The following is a 24,904-nucleotide window of genomic DNA, read 5'->3' on the forward strand; positions in this document are numbered from 1 at the left end:
ACTCAGTGGTTTCTCTTCCAGGAAGCTAGCCTTGTAGAAATACACATGCACAGAATATGTATGTGAAGATGCAGGCGAAAGAATGTTCATTGAGGCATGTTTTATAGGGGAGGCGAGGCTGGAGGCAGGGAACAAACATGAAACCCTACTCTACTGGTCAAATGATGGTGCATCTACTCATGGGCTATTTTGCAGCTCTTCCAAGGAAAGAAGTGGATTTATGTGCACTGACATAGAATGATCTTCAAGAATGGATGCTATGACTAAGATTAATATGAATGTGAAAGCAAATCCTAAATATATCTGTTATTTAATCCCAAGTGTATTTGCTTGTGTCCGAGTGTATATTTGCTAGCTAGGGAATGTCTATCCCCAACTGAGGAGACTCACCAGGCTTGAGGATCTACTGACCAGGAGGAGTTGCATGTCTTTTTCTATGAGCTTGAATGCTCTAACTCTACCACAAGACAGTATTGTATTTGTAGTTCCTTTGTTTGAAAATTCAAAATATTAGGTAGCCCACTCATTCTGAGCTATGTGAGTCCTTATGCGTTTGGCAGTTCTTTGACAACTTCTCACCTGGCAACAATACCAGAGGATGTATGAGAAATTCTTGGCATTTTCCTAAAATAAATCCTGCTTTTGAGCCAGCTCATCTGGCTATCCTAATCCCCAAGAAGGCTTTTAAAAACATTAAATTCAAGTCTCTGTCCAAGATCTGATGATTCAGAACTGGAATTGTTATGCCTTGTGCTATTATTATCTTGCTAAGGAGGGAGAAGAAATGAGGACCACTGGTTGGGTGGTGTCTGCATTGGGTAATTAATTACACAGTCACAGCCTAAGACAGAGATGGCAGAGAGGCAAGGCACCAGTGAACCCAAATGGGGTCCTTGACAAACAAGACATCCTTTTGAAAGGGACTGGAGAGAAGGGTCCCCCTCCAGTAGCCAGGAGGGGCACCTAAGTTTCAGCAGCACAAAAGTTAAGGTCACAGTTTTTGCTTTGGTTTCCACTAAACAACTTTTATTCTTTGCACTTGTCTGGTGGGTGAGGGTTTGGCCATTGTATTCTAAGCTGGAGGCGGGGAGGGTGAGTTAAAGTTCATTGAAACACCCAGGTTTTGTATGCATAAATAAGTAAATCTTTAAAAAGAAAGAAAGAAAAACCCACCCAGCTCTTACTCTGGGTTTGCTTAGAATGGAAAAAGATAATCAGGCATCCAGGGACACAGTTTCTATTCTAAGGGACACAGCTTTTATTTTCAAGGACATTATTTTAATGTTAAGGGTTGTGCTGCAGAGGCAGCAGAATTGGATTCAAATCCTGATGCTGTGTTAAACCAGCTGTGTGACCACCAGCAAGTTTCTTGACTTCTCTGAGCCTCAATTTCTTCAGCTGCAGAATGGATGAATGATGCACACTGCCTGGCAGTGCAGGGCCCATCAGAGAGGTGGTGTATGTAGAAGTCAATCAACACTTAACTACTTTTTTATTAATACCTTGATGGTTTCTAAAGGGCAAATTCCCTGAAGACAAACACAATACTTGAAAATGTGAATTCCCTCCCCGTCCTCCACCAGTCTCTGTAAGACTATCTTGTATTATCTGGCACACTGTCTAGTACTCAGCTTAAGTATATGCTGAATATTTCTGACTCTATTGGCCTCTGTGCCTTTGTTTGCCTGTAAATTATTGAGAGCAAAGCAAAGTAATTCGTGTCTCTAGATATGCAAATTCTGCCTTTTATAGGTTCAATTACTCTCCTTTCTTATGTGAAAGAAAACAGTTTTACCTCCATTTATATTCGTGCCAATAACCCAGATCTGTTTTTGTGCCTTGCACTGGTTGTAAGCTCTTCTGGGCCCCTTCGTTAGGAAGGAGTTAATAAAATCTCCAGCGCAAGCTCATTTTAGATCCGTGGGAAACATATCTTTCAACATTACTATTATTCCTTCACCAGTTCACAAAGTTTCTAGAGAAACTTTCCGATGTGACACCCCATCGGAATCGCCCTGTCAAGGCCAGACACTGCTGGATGTAACTAGAGTTAATTACTAATTTATAAATGGAGAACAATTTCCAAATTCCGTGCCATGAGAGGTTAGGATCCTGTCTCACAACTGTGAGTGACACGGAGGTGTGCGCGGCTCTCAGGCCTCAGTCTGTACGTCTGTGAGATGGGCTCATACAGAATAAATACTGTCTCCTCCCCTCCAAAGAGTCCGTTTGGAGCTTGCCCCTCTCCCACCCTTTCTATGGCACCCCAGAAGGCACGGGGGACCCAGAGGGCGGCCCCCTAGCTGGCCGGTGGGGTCTCTGGGCCGGCGCTTCCCTGGGGGTGTGGAGGCGCCTCTGGTTCGTTGGAGCCAGAAAGCCGGGAGCCGCCCAGGAATTTTGGCTCTGACTGCGAGCATTTCCTCCAGGCGGGCCGACGCGATCCCGGAGAGGGCGGCCAGGGGCAGACGCCGCGTTGCGCTCGGCCGGCCGGCACCATGCGGCCCCTGCTCTGTGCGCTGGCCGGGCTAATCCTGCTCTGCGATGCGGGCGCCTTTGCGGGTGAGTGGGGTCCCGGGCTCCGGGCGCCGGGCCAAGGTCCCACGAGGGCGAGGTGGGAAGTCCTAGTGTTAGAGGGAGAGAGAGGGTTAGAGGGATGGAGAGAGAGGTGGAGAAAAAGGAAGACGCAGGGAGGGAGACAGAAAAATGGTGAGAGAAAATAAAACAGAAAAAAAAAAAAAAAGCAAAGATATAAAGGCAGAGGGGCCAGGAGGATTAGAGAGCAGAGAGAGAATAAAAAGAGAAGAGGAGACAGACTGCGATAGACCGCAGGGTATGAACTATGAGTGATGGGTCGAAAGGAGTTTAAAAGACAACTCAGGAGAGAGGGACTGAGAGCAGATAGAAAGGATATGAACGGATACAAGTATCCTAGGGAGGTCAGGCTGCACCCACCCCAGAGCAAGTCTGGGTCTGTCCAAATGGCCGGGCGCAGACCAGGCCCCCTGCTTTGGGCATTGCTCCAAATGCCCAGCAGGCATTCATGCCAGGGAGCAGCCCCAGGAGAAAGGACACAGCTTCCCACCTGGTGGCCTGAGGATGTTCTGTAGTCTGGCGAAGGGGCCAGTCTCAGGGCTTCCAGTGGGCTCCCTTGAGGGCCTGGACTGCCCTGGGTGAGGGGGCACTTTCACTCACAGCCACTGTCCATGTCCCCATCAGCTTGCACAGGTGGGGCAGAGCAGCCCCTGCTCAACCCAGCTGTGCCGGCGGCGAGGGGGAGGCTCGCATCTGTGCCAGGGCCGAGCCCTCACTCAGGGTCCAGACCTTCTGCCCTTTGGCCTTTGCTCCAGGCCATCTGCCCCTGCTCCCACGTCAAGCGGCTCCGCTATCCACTTGGAACCAGTGGACATGAGTCACCCAGGCAAAGCGCACTGCATTAGGATAGAATCCCTAGCCCCAGTCCATTTCAGGGAGTGACTGCAAGGAAGGACCCCAGCCAGTCCCGTTCCTGGGCAGCTTCTTGCATCACCTTCTGAGGCTGTTTCCTCCTCTGTAAGTGGGGAAGAATGAGCCCCACCTTGCTGGGATTGGATAAGAAGGGTCCTGCAGGGAACAGGTACCAACATACCTGCACTCCCCTGAGAGCACCGCTGATCTCTCAAACCTCAGCTTCTCTGTCTGCGGAGGAGCTTCAAGGATTCGGCTTCCTCAGTGACTAAGTACAGAACTGCTGGGACTCTGCCCAGCATGAAGCCCAACCCCCAAGTGCAAGGCCTTCCTTTGCCCTGCCCCCACCCCACCCCCAAATACCCACCTCCATTTTCTGAGGGGACAAAACCAAGTCTGTGCTCCCCCAGAGGAAGGAGCCACCCACAAGAGACTGACTTTTTGTGCCCCTTTAGCTATGACTGGTATAGACACTTTAGTTTACAACTTTTTGAACGTTGCTTTCTTTCCAGTTATGCTTGCTTATTGCTACAGATCAAGCGAAAAAGAGCCAAGTATAAACATCTTAATGGCAATTCACATGGAGTTCATCCATTTTTGTATATAACCTTTCAGAATTTCAGACAATATACCATTGTTCTCTCTTTAAAAAAAAAAAGATTTATTTATTTATGCATACAAGGACAGGGGTTCAGGCAGGGGCATGGAGGGTGAGAGGATTCACCAGAGACAGAGTGGGGAGCAGAATAGGCAGATCCACCGAAATACACTGCTGAGGGGAGCAGCGGATGAGACAGGAGAGGAGAGGTCTGCCGCACCATGTGTTCAGCTCCCAGACAGGGGATTGAACTCAGCCTGCAGTGGCTGTAGAGAGCTTTATGGTGCTGCGCTTTAACCCCTTGAACCACCAGGGAGCCCACCCCCCATTTTTCTTTTTTCAAGTGTTATCAAAATTTATTCTTTCCATTGTTTTTATTCAATTGAATTTATCATTTAAAACCTAATCTCCGGTCAACAACCATTGTTTTTCTTGACTTGATTTTGAGATCTTTTGATTACAAAATCACAGTCCAAGAAGCCCCTTCACCCATTGTTCTATCTGTCATGTCTACCTTCTCCCCCCTTCCTGGATTATTTTAAAGATAATTCTGCGTGTCAGGTTTTTCCAGCAATAATAATTTTCAATGGACCTCCAAGAGATCAGGAGATAAATACTCTTGTGAAACATAACTGGAATATCCTGTCTCACTCTTAAATGGACCGAAATTCTGTAACATTAGCAAATTGCCAGTCATTCAAATGTTCCTGATCATGTCCTGTATTTACATCTGGCTTGTGGGACCCAAATAAGATACATCCATTGCTTTTGGCTGATAGTGGCTGTTAAGTTTCTTTTAATGGCTGTTAAGTTTCTTTCAATAGGTTTGTTCTCTGTCCCCCTTTTACTCAAAAGTTCCTTGTTGAAGGGACAGTTGCGTGTCTTGCAAACCCACCACGCTTATATTTTTGCTGACTGCCTCCCCCAGGTGTCAGTGTTCCTCTCCCCTGGTAGTGAGCTCTTGGGGCTTCATCTCATCGCAGCTAGACCTTTTTTCTTTTTGCAAGATTACTTTTAGGTGGTTTTTATTGCTTTATTTTGCGTTTCTCTGATTCCTACAAGGCTGGACTTTTCCTTCAAATTCATATTGGTCATTTTTTCTAATTCTTGAGAACTGTCTGAGACTTTTCATTGTAGTATTGGGACTTTTCATATTGATATGTAACTGTTCTTTGTATATTAAATGAAGCAAACTTGTGTTACATGTAGACACTTTAAAAGTCAGGCTTCAGCTGACTTCCAATCCTGTATTGGTATCCCCCAGGTTTGACCCTGGAGTCCAGTCCTTTTAGCCAGTTTAGCTGTTCTCACCCTTCCCTCGGGCCCTGGACCCTTTGGGGTAGCTTTCACTACACACTGCTGCTCCCAGGCTGCAGGGCATCTGTCCTAGGTTAGTATTCTGCTTTTACCTTGGGTGAAAGAAGAAGGTACTGGAGGTCTTTGGTGTGGACCATGACTTTTTTTCTTACAAATACAGATCTTGGTGAGGAGTGAAACACTCAAAGGCAGCTCAATCCAAGGTACACATTTGGGGTCTGTGGGGCCTCAAGACAGCTACACACGTGTCATGTATAAAGGTCCCCTTTAAGCCACATATGTCCAGTCCCTTGTTTCATAGATGAGGCAGTTGAGATCTCAAGATGGGAGGCCTTTAACATATGTCACACCACACCCAGGGCACGACAGAGGCAGTGTCAGGCAGATTGGACTCAGGACCCATCCCTACCACCTCCACGCTGGTAATCTTGCGATCTTTGGTCTGTTTATCTTGTGCATGCTGCTCAGGCTTTCTGAACTTTGGCTTTCTAATCTATAAAGAAGAAGTAAGAGTACTGAGCTCACAGATGGAATGAAGTGAGGTAATGCATGTGCACCCCACAAAAGTCTTGGCATGTAATAAGTAATGACTAATCAATATCAGCTTCAAATAAAGTGTATGATGATGCCCCACGTAAAGGTGAAGAAACCGAAGATTCATGGAAGGGATGGCTCTTAACAGAGAGAACAGAGCCAGGCTGAGCCCTTGAAAACCCCCTCCCAAGCATCCCTCGGGCCCCTGCACAGGTTTAATCCCAGAGCAGATGCCACCCGTGTGGAGGAGACCTGGTGGGGCTGCAGCTTTCTGTGGAGCAGCACTGGCCTCTGGGTAGGGAGGCAGAGCCCCAGGGAACTCACACGCTGCCTCGGTCAGACTTCAGCCCCCCTGGTCAGTGCCCTCTGATGTGACGTTGGCACATCTCTTGGCAGTCCCCACATGTCCTCAAGTGGGGGACCCCTTTGGTTCATGTGGCGGCGGTCCCACCAAGGGATGGCAAAGCCATCCCTTTCTGGTGAGGAAGGCAAAGAGCAGTCAGTAGCTGTGGAGACGGGCCTCCAAGCCTGTATTCTGGTCACAGCATGTGGAGACAGTTTGTCCTGGATGACTGTTTAGACTTTTAGTATTCTAGGGATTTGGGGATGGTCTAGTCCACTGTAACCGTGTGGATGAAAAACAAAAACAGGATGCCATGATAGGCGTCTGGACTTCTGTATGACCTCAGGGGCTAGAGCTGTCTGACCACAGCTGATCCACCTCTGAACTGATACACAGGAAAGGAGCAGGTGTGAAGGTGGGGCTCTCTCAAATTCAATCCAAGGTACACGTTTGGGGTCTGGCGGGGCCTAGCTTGTATCCTAATGGAACCAGCTATTGAATGCATTAGGGTGACATTGGTAAACCCTCTAAATGACCAGCAACACTTAAATCCACATCTGGAAAATGACAGAGACCAAGGGGTTAGCGCATGTCTCTGCCCAAATAAAATGAGACAGCCTAGAATCTGAGCTCATCCTTGGGGGTCTTCAGAGCTCCTCTTCTGCTCCAGCCAGGACAATTCCACAGATTGGAATTTTTTCGTATTTTTTTTTTTGTTGTTGTTGTTGTTTTTTTTAAGAATAGCATTCTGCCCATTGATGGTTTTGGCATGAATCACCAATTTTAATACAAATATTGAATGTTGTAAAATTTATTCTTTTGTTTTGAATGTGGTCAAATACAATTAACCCGCAAGTGACAAGTGTTGCTGGTCAAAGCAGAGTTTGTTTTTGCTGATTCAGAAGGCTCGGCAGCTCCTTTCAGAGCCACCACTGAGGAAGCGTCATCACCTCGCAGGACAGAAGTCAGCTGTGTTGTGGCACTTTGGGTTCCAGATACAAGAGTTTGCCTGTAAGTGGGCAAGGGCCCTGCTTGCTGACCCATTGGCCACGTCTCCTTACCTGGGAAAATTAGCCCAGTGTCTTCACCTAAGCCTCGGCCTCCACTGGCTGCCTGTTCTCACCAAAGCAGGCGGTTCCACCCATGGCCACTGTCCAAGAAGCACAAAGCCTGAGCAAACCCAGGCCAGGGAAAACAGCCCTGCATCCAAAAAGGTCCACGTCCCAACTGGGTGGGGCGGGGGAGGCAGGAGCAAAGGCAGGAAAGGATACCAGCACTGTGACTACTATCCCGCCTGCTCAAAATCATCAAGACGATCCATCAGCCTTCCCTACTCCTTCTCTTGCTTGAATATCCCAAAAGCCCCACGAAGCAAATTTTACCACGGTCCTTTCTGCGGGTGAGGAAGTCAAGACTTCAAGAGTTGTGTGTGCATGCCTGCATATGTGTATGTGCATCATGAATGCCTGCAAGGACCCAAAGAAATGGGGGTCACCCAGGTCCTAGCTTGCTAGAGCTTGTGGACCAAGGAGAAATTTGTCCTTGGTTTATCTGTGCTCTGTCGTTGAAGCTAATTTTTTTTAAGATTTATGTATTTATGCATACAGAACTGGGGTAAAGGCCCGAGGTGCAGGAACAGTGAGACGATTCACCAGAGACAGAGTGGGGGGTAGAACAGGCAGATTGTTGAAGTGTACTGCTGAGGGGAGCAGCGGGCGGGTCAGGAGAGGTCTGCAGCGCCATGTGGGTCACCTCTGGGGCAGGCGGGGATCGAACTCATGCTGAAGTGGCTTTAGCTTCTTAGTGCTGTGCTTTAACCCGCTGTGCCACCAGGGAGGGCCCGAAGCGAAATTTTAAAGCCTCTTAGCAGGCTCTGAAAGAGCAAAATTCTGTAGGGGCCACCTCTGGCCTCAGACCTACCCAGCCAGTGTTATAGTGGAGGTCACAGAGGCTCTAGGAGGAGGAGAATGCTTCCCACAGGCCCACCCCAACACATGACTGACCTGGATTGAGAACAGTCTCCAGTGTGTTTGCTGCCCTCTCCGGTTGAGGTCTGTGGGGAGGGGCAGGCAGTGGAGGGTGCTTGTGAGGTCCTGGTCTTGGCTCCGCCTCCAGCTCTTGGCAGATGAGCTCTGAGCTCCTGGGGAGGCCTGGGTGAGCTCATGGATGGTTGTGCAGTGGAGTCCAGGGCACAGTTCCCTCCAGATGTGAGGGATTAGTGCTGCGATATGGAGAGCTACCTCAGCCCAGCCTTTTCCCTGGAGGCATTTTGGAGCCAAGTTAGCCCTCATCTCAGACGTGGAGAGAACAGGATGTTTTAGGCCTGGAAGGGAGTGGAGTCATGTTGTTCCTGACAGAGCTGGCAGACCCTGCCTAGCCGGCAAGGTCAAGGTACTTCCTCCTGCCCCAAGCGCTGGGGACATCTAGCGGAAGAATGGAATAATGGCTCAGGCTCCAGGAGCGGGCTTGTGAGGTTCAGGGTGGGGGGTGGGGATGGTGGGGGGAGGATCAGCCAGAGACCCCAGGCAGAACCAGTAGAGGATGCAGACCTGCCCGCCTGTGCCAACTCCCCACTTACCAGATGGCCCTTGCTGTGTGTGAACAGCTCTTCCTGTTCTCTTGGCCTCTTCCTCTCCAGGCTGAGCATCCAGCAGAGATGAAGGGGTCCAGTGTGAGCCCCTGCACCACGGCTCCCTGTTACCCTGCTCCTGCCTGCCAGAGGCCCTCTCATCATGTGTGGCTCAGAATGGAGCACAGCCGGACAGGAGCGGGGCTCACAGACACCCCCCCCCCCCACCTTACCCTGACCATTTTACAGCCCTGCATACAGCCCACAGTGGCTTCTGCTTTTTGCTAACAAGTCCCTCAGATAACTGGCCATTATTATGGGAGACTTCAAACCATGTCCACATACACCAAAGTAAATGATAGTCAAATGGACCCCCATGACCCGATCACCCAGGTGCAGTCATTACTGGTCTTGGCCAATCTTGTTTGCTGTCTGTTCTCACCCATTCCTCCCCCTCCTCCCAGTCCTGGAATATTTTGAATTAAATCCAAGATGTCAAAGCATTTCATCTGTAAGTATTTTGGTATAAATCTCTAAAATTCTCCCTTAAACGTTTTTTAAAAAATTAAGAACACAGAAACATTGGCTTTTGAAGAGGCTTTGCTAATTTCCATGGAGAGAGGTAAAGTAAAGCAGAATGTCAAAAATAAATTGTTCTCCACAATAGATGCTTATAGGAGAAGGAGCTTTTCCCCTGCTCTCCACGCTCGCCCTGGGATTCAGATACTTTCCGCCAGAGACTCTCAGGGCTCCAGCACTCTGGCAGAACTCCAGAAGGCCAGCTTGCTGGTGAGGTGAGAAGGCCAGGACACAGGAGTTCAGTCCTTTGCTCACTCTGACCTTGGACAAGTCACTGAACCTTCCAGTGATGCATTCATTGCCAGAGAATGAATCATCATCTCTGTGCTTACCTAAGATCTGCCAACATTCAGGGCAGCTCTTGTCTTCAGGCCATGCTGATCACTTCATCTTTCAGTATCCAGATGCTTTGCTTCTCTCTGTATCCAGATCAGCAGCCTCCTTGGGTGTCAGCATTCTCCAAGGTTGCGGCCAACTCAGACACCCCGCAGGCCTCTTGGAGCCAACTCTGAAACCTGATCTCAGAACCAGGGCTCTAGGTCTTCCTTACTGTTGGGGGGCGGGAGGAGGTCTGGAAGCAGTGAGAGCTAAACTGCTGAATGGGTTGTGAAAGGAAAAGGCAGAAGGAAAGACGGACGCCCTGAGTCTGTTCACCAAAAGGAAGAAGAAGAAGAAGAAGTGTTATTTTATTTCAGAGCTGAACTTATATACACATTAAAGGTATCATGTCGAGTGCCCATTGGCGGGGCCACAGTCAGGCGGAGAGAGAGGCAGGAGGAGTCGCGGAAGAGTGTCCGAAAAGAAAAGATACAATAAGCTGGATGAACTAAGCCCATGGCCATATCTGGCAGGGAAAGACGGCCAGGCCCAGCTGGAGCCAAGGTCTCCTTATCAGCCGGGGCCCAGGATTGCAGAGTTAGCCAAACTGTTGTCCTTCAGGTTGAGTCCCAGATCTGCTTACCAGTATCTGTGACTTTGGATATGACATTTCCCCACTCTGTGATCAATTTCCTTTGGTGTAAATTGAGTATACAATAATTAGACTGTCCTGGAGGTTGACCAAAGAACATGTTTGCTAAACACACTATGTGGTATGTGACCAGCCCTCATCAGATGTCGGGTGTTACGAACAGGTCACCAGCGTCAGTGCTATTCCTGAATATCTCCTTCATTTTCTTCCTTTCTTTTCCTACTTGTGCCTCCTTTCAGCATCTCCTCTTCCTTCTTCCCCAGATTAATGCAGTAACCTTCTGCTTTCAAAGGCAAATCTCTCCAGTCCATTCTGTTAAAAAATTCACCTGGGAGGGTGGCACCAGGGGTTAAATCTCAGCACTATGAAGCTATCAACATCCACTGCAGCACGAGTTCCATCCCCAGCTAGGGAGCTGACCCACATGGCGCAGCAGACCTCTCCTGTCTCACCCGCTGCTCCCCTTAGCAGTGTACTGCAGTAGACCCAACTGTTCTGCTCCCCACTCTGTCTCTGGTGACTCCTGTCAGAACCTGCACCTCTGGTCTGTACCCCAGTTCTTATATGCATAAATAAATAAATCTTTTTAAAAATTCACATATGACTGTATCTCTTCTGTGTGAATCACTATGACACATATGATGATGTGTCATTCTATTGACATATGTGACTGCCTCACTCTTCTGTTAAAGAAAACCCCCAAGCAACTATCCTGGTTTAGTAGGGCCTCTAGGATGCAGTTCTATCCTCTGGCCTTCCTGTCCATGCACCACTTCTATAGTCTCACCTCCACCCTCTACTTTCCAGTCACTCTAAGCCCCCCTGGGCAGTTGGTGGTCCACTGAGCCATGCCTGACTGAAACCTCTCCTCCCTACCTTCTGCAGTTCTGTACACCTCCTTGAGAAGTGCACCTGGGTCTGGAGGTGACTGTAACGACAGAGGCAAGTGCGTGGTGCTGCTCCACACACCATCTCTGACCACACTGGACCTTCCTTGGTTCTTTGGGACTGTTTTCAGGACACAGCTCACAGAACGCTGGGCCTTCCAGCAGTCTCTAGTATTACAGAAACCAAGGGCCCCACAGTGACCAGCCTTGTTTCCCGCAGCTGCTGGGCCCTCCGTCCCCTCCCGAGGAGACACAGCCTGGAACACAGGGTGTGACAGATACGTAGCTGTGCAAGACCGGCTGGACGTCATAGAGGAGGTAATGGAGTAGATGGGACGGTATGTGCTTCAGGATCACCTGGAGGCTTTATAGGGGTCTCCTGACCCTGCTTTGAAAAACTGGGGAAATGCAGGCTGATCCTACTTGCTGGTCACCGAGTTAAACATTTGGGTTGCTGGGTTAATAAATACATCTTTTATATTTAAAAAAATGTAATACTTGTGTAATATTTTATTGCATTTGGTGTCCTTCGAATGCCCATAAGTTACCTTTCTCCATTAAAGTATTTTTCTGAGGAGGGGTCTGCTGGTTTCACTGTTCTGTCAATAGGCCCATACATTTAAAAAGTTAGGAGCTCTAAATGAAGAAAGTTTCAAAATCCCAAGCCTGTCATTTGGCAGAATTGCCACCAGAGGGCGGGACAACAAAGGGAATGTGAGTATTACCCACTGGTGATACCCTAAAGGAAAAAGGGATCCGAGTTGCCGATGCCAAACTGAGTGCAAAGCCAGGAGTGAGCCCTAGGATGTTGTCACCTGAGGAGCTGAGAGGCAGGGAGGGTTGGGGGAACTCCCAGGTCCTTGGTACCCAGTTCGCACCCCACTCCATCCTGCTGCATCAACAGGTGATCCTTGGGATGTGGCCAACCAAGCAGACTTGGTCCCACTCATCCTGAGGGCCTGGTCGCGCCTGGCTCCCACACCATGTGTCCTTGCTCTAGACGGTGGAGAAGACAGTGGAGCACCTGGAGGCGGAAGTGAAAGGCCTGCTGGGTCAACTGGAGGAGCTGGCCTGGAACCTGCCCCCAGGGCCCCTCAGCCCGACCCCCGACTTTCTCGGAGATGGTGAGCAACTCAGGTAGCAGAGACCACGGCCTCTGGGGCAGGGCATGCAGGGTGTTGGGGCTGCTTCATGGCACAGGGTAGCCTGGAGGATGGAGACAGGGCTCGGACTCCTCCTGGAGGCAGAAGTGGGAAGGCATCCCTCAGCTCACCCCAAGAGTCCTCTGCCATTCCCCCTCCCTGGGTTGTCACAGCCCAGCATCAGGGCTCCTGGAAGCACCGGCTGTTTGCCCTGTGTTCCCCTCTCCGCACCACCTACCTGAGAGCTCCAGCCCACCGCCCAGCTACCTGGCTCCTTCCGCCTCTCAAGGGTCCACTCCTGTGCCACCACCATGTCCTCAGGGAAGACTGGCATTCCCCCGACTGGGCAGTGGCCGTGCCACCCTGCTCCTTCCTTGAGCCCTGGTGTCCTGCACCAGGAGCTCAGGGGGACCTGGAAGGGGGGCAGTGAGCCTTCATCTCCCCTGCTTGCTAACACGAAGCCTGCCCCTTTCTTTCTTCTAGATCACTTCTGAGCCTGGGGAGAGAGAAGCCCAGCAGCTGGCAGTGATACGCCCTCAGCTCTCTGAGACAGCGCCGCCGAGCACCCTGGCCTGCCCTCCTCAGCCTTGTGCCCAATAAAACTGCTCCTTTGGCCCCGTGTCTGCTGACAGTGACCCCTACATGCACAGTCCCTTCTTCTGCTCCCATCCCCTGAGGCCCTCCCTCAGCCCCTTGCGGGCTGTGCTTCCATAGCCTGGGCAAGCCCAGAGGGGGCAGATGAGCTCCAGAATTAAGATGGCATGGTGGAAGGGCCCTGGCAGTGGCCTGGTTACATGCGACCGGGGAGCAGTAGCACCATCCCCCAGGGGCCTGTCAAATATGTGGGATTTGGGGCCCCATCCAGACCTCCTGACTCAGAAGCTACATTTTTAGAGATCTCCAGAGGATGTGTGTTATAAAGTTATCTACATTTTTTCTGTTGAGGCAAAATAACATACCACGAAATTCCCATTTTCAAACTTCAGATTTTACAGTAACTTCAGCAATGTTGTATACTCATCACCAATTCCAGAACATATCACCCCCAAAAGAAACCCTGTATCTCACTAAGCAGTTCCTTCCCATTCCCCCTCCTATCAGTCCCTGAAAACCAGTAGTATTTCTCTGGGTTAGCCTACTCTAGACACTTTGTACAGAGAAACCAAGGAGTAGATGGTCTTCTGTGGCATTTTTCATTTGGCATTTTCCCAAGCTCTGTCCATGCTGTAGCCTGTGACAGTACTTCCTTTTTTTTTACGACTGCATAATGTTCCATTGTATGGATGCCCCACATTTTATTCACCCATGCAATAACTAGTGGCATTTAAGTCATTTGTGCTCTTCGGGTATTATGAACAATGCTATCAACACCCATGTAGTTTTTACGTGGACATGTTTTCATTCCTCTCAGATCTATTCCTAGGAATGAACTGCTGGGGTCAAATAGTAACTTTTTTTAAAAATAGTAACTGTTTTTGAAGAACCACTAAACTGTTTTGCACAAAAGCTGCCCCATTTTACATTCCAACCAGGTTACATGAGGGTTTCCATTTTTCCATGTCCTCACGTGTATCTTTCTGACTACAGCCAATGAGCATCTCATTGTGCTTTTAAGCAGCATTTATTTAATGACTAGTGATGCTATCTTTCCATGGGTTTCCTGGACATTAGTGTTTTGAGAAATATCTATTTAGGCCTTTTGCCTATTTTAAAAACTGGAATTGTCTTTCTGTTGTTGAGTTTTTAAGAGTTCTTTATGTGTTGTGGATACAAGACTTCAGGTACATGGCTTGCAAAGATTGTCCCCTTCAAACACAGGTTGTGTTTTTGCTGTTGTGACAGTTAACATAAGAGTTTTACTTTTGATGAGGTTCTACTTATCCTTGTCTCATTGCTTGTGCTCTTGGTAGATCCTAAAAATCCACTGTCAAACTCATAAATATTATTCCTTCCCCCCACCCCGAGATGTTTACAGCTTAAGCTCTACATTTATTTATTTTGATCTACTTTGATATAAATTAGGGATCCAACTCATTCCTTTGCTTGTAGATATCCAGTTGTCTCTCTATTATTGGTCGATGAGAATATTCTCTCCCATGGAATGGTACTGGAACGCTTGTCAAAAATCAGCTGAGCACAGGCATTTGTATGGACTTTTGGACTCTAATTCTACCCCACGGATCTCAGGTCTCTCTGGACTGTCTCCACCTTCCTCTCTAGCCCCAACCGGTCACCCATGCCCCCTCCTTCTTGTACCCCTTCAGCAGGAGCTGGTGAGCAGCAGGCCTCTGCCTCACTTGCACAGGACCTCACTGAGTCTGTGTCTGACCAAAATCTCCTCACCTTTTCAGTTTAGGTTTCCAGAATAATTTCAGAAACCTCCCTTCTTGGGAACTTACAACCCAGGTTCCATAAATTACTTACGCTTAGGGTCTCCTACTACAAACTTCTATTTAAAGTCACAAACGTCTTCACTGACTAGTATGTTAGAACCTGTAAACTATAGGGCAGAATCATGAAGCAGAAGAAAAGAAGCTGGCACCAGGATAACATTTCCAGAACGTTCCAGAGCTGGCTGACTTTAATTTAGAAACAGCTTTTGGCTATCAACATTCAGGTTTAAGGCACATTCCAAATTACAAGAAACCCTGTTACGGACAGGGAGTTGGCTTTGTTCTCATGGTTTTGCATGAAAGAAGGAACAGATGACTTTCTGGCCTTTTTTTCCCCCCCTCTAAAAAGGAGTATGTTTGGCAATAACAAAGCCCATGGCACATTCCTACCAGATGTAAAGATCACCCTGTAACGATCTACCCTTTTCTCCCTAGTGCTGCCCCACCCAACTTCTCCCACCCAAAATGTGTATGCAGCAAAGAAACTTGTGTACATCTGTCTGGTGATGACTATTAAAAAAAAAAAAAAAGTTGCTTCCAAATAAAAATATAAAAATTACATGATTAAAATAAAGCCAAGAGTCTCAGCCACAGCAAAGGGGGATGATTGCATGGGCCAGGAAATAGAACATCTACTTTAGCAGCAAGAGGCTGTGCGGGATGGGGGTGACAGGAATCCCCAGAGTTCAGGCTAACCCTCATCCTGTGCAAGAGCAGGACAGCAGGCCAGCAGGGGCAGGCAGAGGGCGGGGCCGAGGCTCTGTGGGAGGCCCGTGCTGGGAAATCTCCGGGATTGCTTTGTGGGTCAGAAATAGATGGACATTCTTTCGGCCTTTTCCTGGCACTGCCATTGCCAGCGGGCAGACACCAGCCACACTTAGTCGTTGCCCCCGCAGATCTTCAGCAGAATCTTCCGGTAATCCCCTGAAGTGTCTCCCTGGTCACAGAACAAGGAAGGACTCAGTGACGGGAGCACAGTTGATTTGGGTCTCCCTGCTCCCCCTTTTCTCCTGCCTTAAGCCCCCTCCTGCTGTAAGCCCCCACACCAAGACGAGGGTCCTTGGGAAATTCCCCCCACAGTGTCCCCAAAACAGGTGAGCGGGGTCGATGAGCCTCCCAGCCCTGTTGAAACACAAGGCTGTGCTGGTCCCAACGATCGAAGTCAGGGGTCGAAAAATAATTTAAAACAGCCCCCAAACTACCAGGTCTAGCCAATTTGCACTCAGGAGGGCTCAGACTCTAGTGCGTTTCTGTCCTGTTCAGGAAGTGAATCTGTGGGAGTGCCATTTTACTGGGCCTCCACTTCACACCAAGCTCCTCTCTACTGCATTTATCTAGACCTGCAGGTCAGGCTTAGCTAACATTTAATTATTCTTCCCTTAAGGCCAGATATTGGCTTCTTCTACACGTCCACAGCCCAGTGGCACACAAGAGGTACTTTGTGGACAGCTGCTAATCCCTTCTATCAACAGGACTGTTTTTTTGTTTTTTGTTTTGTTTTTTTTTTTACAGCCAGGGAAAGAGACATGTGCTTCTCCCAGTGATGGCAAACACTAGGAAGTCTGGAGCAGGCCCCGGTCAGGGTGACCACAGCTTCCAGTCACACGGGAATCACTGTGCCAGGCTGGTCTGCGCCCACGGCAGAGGGGTCGCTGGTGCTTGTCAGCTGTGACATGTATCACGCTACGTGCTCTGTAAGGACGTGGGCTACTGTCATCTCATTTTAAGGATGCTGGCCCTGGTCCTGGGGCTCAGAAGACTTAAGAAGCTGCTCGAGAACACACAGGTAGTCAGAACTGGTCTCTAAGTCAAGCGACCCTTGAGACCTGGCTTTGCACTGCCTTTCTGGGTCTCCTCTGTCATGCAGCAGAGTTAAAGAAGGGACCGTGTCAATCCCCGAGCCAGAGCCGAGCCCCCAGTCAGATCACAGAGCCACAGGAGGCCAGGATGCAGAAGGCCGGCCCCAAGTGGGCTGGGGTGTCCTGCATTCTCTGGTTTCGATGTTTTGATCACAACCCCCAGCCTTGTCCACTACTGAGCAGCAGAGGAGTTGGACCTTGGGGGTCATGGCGAGTGGCAGCTGGGTCAGTACCCAACCTGCCATTAGAACTTACACTGTTTGGGGGCAACAGGTACAAGTCTAAGACAGCAATTAAGAGTCCCAGAAAGAAGAGAACAGGGCAAGGCCGTGGAGGTACTGGGCGGATGGGCGTGGCCAGTGGGGGTCAGGGCCGCCCGAGGACACTTACCGTGATGTCGTGGTACAGCGACTTGCCGTACAGACGCTTATACTCCGATCTGATGTCCAGGAGGTCGATCTCGCTGCGGGATACCATGATGCGAATCAGGGTTCGGTCCTTCGTCCCTGCTCCCTGAGGAGAGTTCACCAAAAGGTGGGTAAGGGGCTCCTTACCTTCCTCCTCTCCAGGGCCCTCCCTCACCACGCGCCCTCTGTCCTCTAGGCCGCGGGGTGCTCTCCTCAAGCCTTCACCTGGGAGAGGCCCCAGGCACAGGCGGGCAGAGCAAGCCAGGACTCCTGGCAGTACCTACCCTCATGGCATTGTTGAGCCTCTCAGCAAAGAAGGCGGGGGTGTTCTTGAGACACTTCACTGGAAGAGAGAACACAGTGTGACCACCTGCAGGCGCTGGCAGCCCCCTTTACCAGGCTGGGTAACAAACCCATCCCTGCCTCTATGTCCTCTCCTTCCTTCCTTCTCGAGGCTCAGTTATTCCATGATCCTGGCTGTAGTTCTTTGCAACAGAAAAAATGCAGGGCCTGGACACACCCCAACCTCTTTCCTGGCAACCAGTGTGGAGAGAGGCGCTGAGCAGGGAGACAACACACTGGGCAGGCAGGGGGTGGGGGGCAGACTGGAGGTGCTGTGAGCAAGGACGGGGGCCCAGTGGAAGGCCCATCTCCCTAGAGTTCTCTATGACACTACATGGGGGACCAGCAGAGCAATGAGGAGTTACCATCTGCCCCATCCAGAAAGCAAAGCCAAAGTTAGGTAAACTGATTTTCCCAGGTGGACACAAAGCAGGGTTCGTGTGGGCTGCAGAGCAGGGCCAGTGCCTGTGGGGGAGCCGACCGCCAGGCCCTGCTCTGTGGGGCAGACGCTCACCAGCGCCTGGGAGCTAGGCCAGCTTTCCTTAGCAAGAGCCTGTTTTGCTGTTGCAAGTAAAAATCTTTCCACGTGTTTCCATCACAAACATCTGACAACTGCCTGCAGGGTTGTATTTTTAGAGGAAACTTGGCAGGATGTGAGTCATCTTCCTCTGGAGAGATGCTTGCTCTCCCACTAATACCCACACCGCGGCTCCCTTCCCACAGCCGGGCCTGACACACAGACAGCACACTCGGAGCAGCCAAGGCACAGCCACGCCGCGCTCTGGGAGGCGGGTCTGGCCTCCTGCCGCTGGGCTAGCCGAACTCAGCCATCTTGGACCCGGGGTTCATTTACTACACTCCCACTCGACCAGAGTGAGCACCCTGTCAGCCCCCTGTGAGGGCAAGGTGGGCCCGACACCTACCCACAGCCAGCATGCCCTTCTCCAGGTCCCCGGACATCTCCCGACAGATGCTCTTCTCAATGTCTCTCCCCGTCATCCGCTGATACTCGTTGAAAACTAGTGGGAAGACAGAGGGACAGGTGAGACACTAAATTCCACACCCTCAAACCCACATATCGAAGCCCTAGTTCCCAGTTCCTCAGGATGTAACTGTATTTAGAGAGAAAGTATTTAATGAGGTAACTAAACGAAAGTGCGGTCCTTGGCATGGACCCCAATCCTCTCTGACTGGCGTTCACAGGAGGACAGGGAGACACCAGGCGTGTCCACAGCAGGAGGACCACCCAGCACACAGCAAGAAGGAGCCACCTGCCAGCCACAGACGGAACCAACCGGCCAATACCCAGGTCCTGGACTTCACGCCTCCGGAACTGTGAGAATAAATTCCTGCTGTTTGGGTCCCCCAGTCGGTGGTGTTTTGTTATGGCAGCCAGAGCAGACACACACAGGAGGTCTGGTGTGGAGGCCTCTGCCTGAGAGGAGCCCCCCCCCCCCCCTCCCTGCCACTGTGCTCCTGATTTTGGGATGGTCCCCCTGAGCCAGCCTGTTCAGCTCTCAACTCAGCTGGGTTCTTCACCCCACAAGTCCAGTGCATTCCCCCCACACCTGCTCATGCGATCCTTACGAGGACTGCCTCACGGGACTATCTACCCAAGACGCACCTTAATCCTCTGTCCCGTCACCCCACGTTCCCTCCTTCTCCAATCCCTGCACATCCAGTCCACACCATTCCCTCTCTGCCATTCCACGGATCAGTCTTGCCTCTCCGTCCACTGTGAGCCAAGCCCCTTCCGGTGCCTCCAAGCTTAGGAGGTGCTAGGACGAGCTGAGCCCCACAGGAAGTGGACTGTGCATTTCAGAAAGACAGGTGGGGTCCCCGGAACCTCCCTCTAGCTTGGACCCCGGACATCAATCCCCTCGTCCCCAGCCTGGGTCTCACTTTCTACTGTGGTATGACTTCTGCTCTGTCTTTATCTGTCTTCCTCACTTAACATTTCCTTCAGGTCAGCTTCTCCTTGCTCTTAAGTCATAATGCTTGGAAGCCAGGGTTTCATGCGTTCCTTCTGTATTCTAAACTCACTGAAACAAATACAGGCTAGGACAAAAGCATGTTTGCTCGGGCTCCACCTCAGTGTACTGCAGAGGTCAGAATGTGTGCTTTGGGGCAGGATGGCCCGAGTTCCAGCCTGAGCTCTGTCATGTTACCAGCCGGGTGACCGCCCTTCCCCAAGCGCTCTGTGCCTGCTTTCCTCTGTGCAGTAGGGTGAACAAAAGCACCTATTTGCGTGAGGGAAGGACTGAGCACTCAGAGCCTCAGCTGCATCACTTACCCATCACAAAGTGCGGTCATCACTTTCTGCCCTCACATGCCAGCTGCCCTGACAAAGTCGGTCCCCAGGACTTCTCTTTTCTGGGTATTCCGTAGCACCCCCACAATAGCCATGACCTAGTCCTCAGCCCACTGGCCTCATTTGGGTCTCCCTCGACCTCCTGCAGGCCCTGGTTGTCTAGTTCCCAAAGTCCATGTCTGACTCCAGACTCAGAAACCCAGTCACCTACCTGCTATCTCCAGTCTGAGGCCCCTGATTTCCATCCCTCCTAAAGACTGCTCGGCCCCAGCTTCCTCGTCCCAGTCGGGGTCACTCCATTCCACGAGCTCAGTCAGAAGAGACATCTGTGTCATCCTCGACTCCTTCCTTTCTCTCCATTCCACAGCCAAACGGCAGAAGGGCCAGAACCTGACCCTCTGAACGCCTGGCCCAAGGCAGCACTGCTACCTGAGATTACAGCAGCCTCTCCTACTGGCAGCCAGTCCTGCCAACGACCCCTTCACCTGCTCACAACAGTAGTGACTGCAAGTGCTGAATGAGCTCGCTGCCCACCCCCAGCGAGCCCAGGGGCCTCCCGATGACTCAGGATGAAAGCCCAGGCCCGAGATCAGCAGCAGGCTCCTGCACCCGGATCTCACCTCCTGCTGCTCCTCATCCATTTGCTCCAGCCCTTTGTCAGTCTCACTGGGAGCCCCCTGCTCGGGGCCTGTGTCCCTGCAAACCTTCATGTCATTTCCTCAGTGGGGACTGCCCTGGCCACTCTACCACTCCCATTCCTGTTCCCTACCTCAATGTTTTTCTCTAAAGTATTTACCCCCGAAACAATCAGGTGAACTCCCCTGAGGACAGAGACTCCAGTGCTGAGTGCTTTCCCACACTCAGGAGCCCGATTTATACTTGCTGAGTGAGTGAGTAAATGCTCCTCCGTATTGTTCATATGCCACACTTCGGGGACACCGGGTGAGTGTTCGGTAGCTCTCTCAACTCTGATATCCCACCTTCTAGTGTATGAAGATACCAGCCCACTGAAAGCTCCCGATTCCTTCAGTTGTTTGGCTTCCACCAGAATGAGCTTACAGAACTCAGTACATCTGCTGCGAGTGTTTTAAATCTCCACCAGGGGGCTCTTGAAGGAAGCGAACCCCCGTGCACAGCAGCAGACCCAGGGCTCTGCAAGTGTCTTCCCTCCCTGCCCACCACCCCACCTGTTCTGCGCTCCTCTCTTGCTGCACAGGGGCCAGGGCTGCCTTACCTGCCACCAGGTGGGCCCGGCTCCGGGAGCACAGAACTGCATTGAACTTGGACTCATCTGTCCCCAGGCGGTTCTCCCCAGCTGCATATAGATCCTGGGCAGGCAGAGGTGGGGAGACAGACACGCATGCAGGCTTCACCCCGAGAGCAGGCCCAGGTCATCTAGGAGGGCTGGGCAAAGTCTCTGGGCCCCGCAGCATCACAGGGAAAGGAAATGGAGAATGTGCTGGCATTGCCGCGGGATAGACACCATTTACGCACCCCCTCACGGGGCAACAGATGTTTCTGGTCTGAGTGGGGGCCTAGGGCATTTATTCAGAACCCGGAGAAAACCCAGGCTGATGGGGGCCCAGGACAGGCAAGGTACAACTTCAGCTCCACCATGGAAAGTGGTTTCTCGGTTCAGATCTTCAAAAGCTTAATAGGCAAGTGCAAAGCCTGCCCCACCACAAGCAATGGTAAATGCAGTTAAAGCCATAAGTGCTTTCAGACTAAAGTGCTAAGTCACGTGAAATCCCACACCCACAAGTGACCCGCCAACTGCTGTCATATTGAGGACCCCACACGCTTGCTCTCAGCGTGGGGACTGAAGCCTGGAGACGCTGAGGGACCTACTCGAGGCCACACCGTAGACAAGCAGCAGAGTCCACCCAAGGCTCAGAGCACCTGGAACCCACTCCTGACTGGCTGCTGTCTCTACCCCCTGAGCACCTCCCTTTTGAAAGAAGAAAGTGGGGGACACCCTGGGTTCAGAACACTCTGGGGGAGCCTGGCCCTCACACTCACCTGGGCATCTTTTTGGACGAGTGTCATGTCCACATTTGTGCTTTCATCCCGGTTTCCCTGAAATCAGGCAGGCTGACTGGTCAGAACCGACCCCTGGAGCTGCGCCCTGCCCGCCCAGTTCCCTGTTCCTCGCTGCCCAGGGCCACCTCTCCCTCCTCTCAGTCCAGCTCTGTCACCAGAAAGGTACCTGAGCGAGAGAGATGAGCAGCCGCTGGAAGTGTCCTGACGTATCTCTTCGAATGTCATCCTCCAGGGACACTTTGAATTCTGAAAGGGAGACACAGGGAGGGTCCATGTGTACCTGGACGAGGCTGCCAAGTGCACACAGTCAACAGCGGGCACTGTGAGAGAAGGGCCTGGATGTTCCGAACTCGGGGAGACGGGTGGCCCAGACAGCCCTCCAGGGACAGCTAACCAAGCTCCAGGACGGGGTGTGACCACCAGGTTGATGTCCCTGGTCAGGTTTGGCCCAAACCTCGCCCAAGAAGTTTTCCTCAGCGACCCCTTACCTTCGCCACCTGCCCTCACATGTTCAGCAGGTGGGGTTGCGTCTTGGCTCAAAGCCCAGTGTGTGGGGAGTGGCAAGGCCAAAAGGAATGAGGACCCGGGAGAGGATGAGACAGGCCTGAAAAGTTCTGGATCTCCAAGGGAAGATCCAGGGGACCTGGAAAGTTTAGGGACCTCCGAGGAACCAGGCTAACCTGCTTTATAAGCTCCACTCAGTTCCCGGATGTGGTTGTTGCTGCGGGAGGCTAGGATCTCAATCAGACAGGCTTCATCGGTGCCAGCCCCCTGGGGTGGTGAGAACACAACCAACCATAAACTTGTTACAGCTCCCTCGCTGGCACCCAGGGGAGAGCAGGTGCCACCTCACTGCCCTCTCCCCCAGAGCACAAATCCCAGCACTCCCTGCAGAGACCCGCCCAGTTCCACTGCTGCTACGCCCAGGTCCGAGATAGCCCAGCGCTCCACCAAGGCCTGGGTCCAGGAAAGAACCAGGTAGTAATAGTGGCGATCACATGGAGGAAGTCCACCAGGAAACCAAGAGTCAGAGAGGTGTAGTGACTCATCCAAGCTCATACAGTATATTGTGAGTTGAGATACGGACCCAGATCAGTTTCATTAGAGACCATATTAGCTGACAAAATGGTTGAAGCCAGAGAATAGACATGTAAAAAGACAGTCCTAGAATGGACCGTGGAGCATCTGGAGACTTGAAGGAAAAGAAGCAATACTGGGGACAAGAAGAATGACCAAGTCAGGGCCCATAGAAGACAGAGATCCCTGCACGGGGTGGAGGAGAATCTACACTCCCGTTTAACAGATACTCTGGGACACACGCGTTAGGGTGAGCTGAGCACCCAACCACCTCCACCTCCTGAAGCTGGCCGAAAGCAGGAGCCAGCACCTTATGCCACAGCCCTTCCCAATTACCCCTTGACCCACTTTCTAGAAGAAAGTGTGCGGGTCAGTCCAGTGGGTCCTCGTTCCCTCCAGGCCCCTCAGTGAGCTCACCGCTTCTCCTCCCGGGGCGGTAAAAAATTACTCTGCCTGTCAGGCCTCTGAGGAAGGTCTGTTCTAACTCGCTCAGTTTGCAGGATTCACCTTCTGTGGAGGCTGCCTCCCGCCCTCCCAAAGGAAACCCGCTGTGGGTGTGGGGGTCACGGGGTCCCTCCTCTTGGTCACGCCTGATTAGACTGGGGGAAGAGTGTGAAGCCACACTTCATCAGCCAGAATCTGCTCTCTATTTGGAACTTGGACCAAGGGACAGAGGGTCTCCTCCATGGCCACTCCTGTGACAGGTCCATGGAGAAGCGACCACAGGGATCTTCTGCTAAGCAGGAGAAACACTGACGCACACAGAATAACAAAGTGCACACTCAGGAAGCTGCAGAGACATGGGAGAAATCCTGCCCAGCACTGCCCTTTACGTCTCCTGGCCGCACCCTCTCACGCCAGGAGGGCTTGTGCTCATAACTGACTTCCTACCTTTGTTTTGCTTAAACTCCTCATAGGTGCTTCTGTCATTTGTCAGTCAGAGTGCTAATGAGTGAGGATGAGCCCTCCCCCATCTGTGCCTCTAGCTTCCTCTTCAACCCCAGCTCAAGACTTAGCTGCTCCCTGTGCCTGAATGCACCCTCATTTGCTTCTTGGGGAAGTCACCCCTCTCTAGCACTTGCACTTCAAGCTGGGAGGGTGCAGAAGGCACGCTGACAAGGCAGCCAGTGAGGGAGTGAGACACACAGCCCAGGCCTTCCCGACTGCTGTGTCCCCACACATGCATGTACGTAAGAGTGTGACCACACACACACACACACACACACACGTACTCACCTTGATGGCTTCCTTGATCTCATAAGCATCAAAGAGGATGGGGGTCTTCATCAGAGCCAAGATGGTCTTCTCAAAATTTCCTGACAGTTCAGATTTCAGGTCTTTGATCAAATCCTGATTGGGTAGTCGAACAAATAAACCATTGTGAGAACCCACAGAAGAGGGAAGACTAATAGGGACAACAGCATCAGATGGGGTGATGGGGCTTGGCACGAAAGTCAAGTCCCGGGCCCCAGCCCAAACCTACAGAATAGGAGTTGCATCTTAACCAGGTCCTGGGGACTCACAGCACACTGCATGAGCCAAGTCAGAACGCGAGCTATTTCATATTTACCCAGTTTCTACCTTTTTATCATTCTGCATGCCAGAAAGTCAAAATACCACCCCCACCCCTATGCTCATTACTGAGATCCTTTCCTTCACAGCTCCCTGTCAGCTAAGCCTCCTGGGGTGACAGTGAAGAGGGCAGGGATTAGCGGCTGGGGCCTCAGCAGGGCCAACCAGATCTCTGAGACTCTCTCACCAAACCGCAGTACCCCCAAACCCACGGACCCCGGCATCACCTCTAGGAGATGCCATCAGCCCAGAGGCCACTAGCTGGGAGGGCAGAAGGAAATGTCCTAAAGGGCTTTACTGACCATCTAGGAGAGCAGGATCCACTCAGCCTCAAAGAAAAGCAAAGGTGAATAGGGCCGTGCTGGAGGAGATATGGGCTCCCGCACCTCTGCCCTCCCGTCTCACCTTCCCATAAGCTGTCTTGAAGGACAGGAGGATCTGCTGTCGCTGCTTGTTAGAGCGACTCCCCAGGCAGTCGATGATGGCCTGCTCGTCAGTTCCTGAAGGAAGAAGAGGTGGA

At 51.3% G+C, this 24,904-nt stretch overlaps 2 protein-coding genes across 4 annotated transcripts in view; one reads left to right on the forward strand and one right to left on the reverse strand.

The window, feature by feature from the left end:
* Positions 1–2,416: 2,416 nt before the first annotated feature.
* PLAC9 (placenta-specific 9) lies at positions 2,417–12,998 on the forward strand. 2 transcript variants are annotated; one of them, XM_012723729.1, is made up of 4 exons: positions 2,417–2,559; positions 11,462–11,559; positions 12,242–12,378; positions 12,867–12,998. In XM_012723729.1, the coding sequence occupies exons 1-4, from the start codon at positions 2,496–2,498 to the stop codon at positions 12,910–12,912; spliced, it is 345 nt and encodes a 114-aa protein (XP_012579183.1). In that variant the 5' UTR covers positions 2,417–2,495; the 3' UTR covers positions 12,913–12,998. The 2 variants fall into 2 exon arrangements, with proteins under 2 accessions (XP_012579183.1, XP_004681114.1); XM_004681057.2 differs by having other exon boundaries at positions 2,419–2,559; positions 12,242–12,365.
* Positions 12,999–14,930: 1,932 nt separating this feature from the next.
* Positions 14,931–24,904, reverse strand: part of ANXA11 (annexin A11) — a 35,366-nt gene continuing 25,392 nt past the window's right edge. For both annotated transcript variants that reach the window (XM_004680704.2, XM_012723728.1), the window contains 10 exons: positions 24,790–24,884; positions 24,049–24,162; positions 22,416–22,506; positions 21,902–21,981; positions 21,715–21,771; positions 20,930–21,023; positions 18,308–18,403; positions 17,327–17,385; positions 17,026–17,148; positions 14,931–15,713 (listed from right to left, as the gene is read on the reverse strand). In XM_004680704.2, coding sequence (XP_004680761.1) covers positions 15,654–15,713; positions 17,026–17,148; positions 17,327–17,385; positions 18,308–18,403; positions 20,930–21,023; positions 21,715–21,771; positions 21,902–21,981; positions 22,416–22,506; positions 24,049–24,162; positions 24,790–24,884 — 869 coding nt within the window. In that variant the 3' untranslated portion in view covers positions 14,931–15,653. The remainder of the gene's footprint in view (positions 15,714–17,025; positions 17,149–17,326; positions 17,386–18,307; positions 18,404–20,929; positions 21,024–21,714; positions 21,772–21,901; positions 21,982–22,415; positions 22,507–24,048; positions 24,163–24,789; positions 24,885–24,904) is intronic.

Source organism: Condylura cristata, unplaced genomic scaffold (assembly GCF_000260355.1).
Source record: "Condylura cristata isolate star-nosed mole 26May11 unplaced genomic scaffold, ConCri1.0 scaffold00011, whole genome shotgun sequence".
Classification (NCBI taxonomy): Eukaryota; Metazoa; Chordata; class Mammalia; order Eulipotyphla; family Talpidae; genus Condylura; species Condylura cristata.

Excerpts from the sequence above, each read along its gene's own strand:
- PLAC9 (XM_012723729.1), top strand. The coding sequence starts at position 2,496 with ATGCGGCCCCTGCTCTGTGCGCTGGCCGGGCTAATCCTGCTCTGCGAT. Across the intron at positions 11,560-12,241 it reads GGCTGGACGTCATAGAGGAG|ACGGTGGAGAAGACAGTGGA; the intron begins GTAATGGAGTAG and ends TCCTTGCTCTAG. Across the intron at positions 12,379-12,866 it reads GGAGATGGTGAGCAACTCAG|ATCACTTCTGAGCCTGGGGA; the intron begins GTAGCAGAGACC and ends TCTTTCTTCTAG.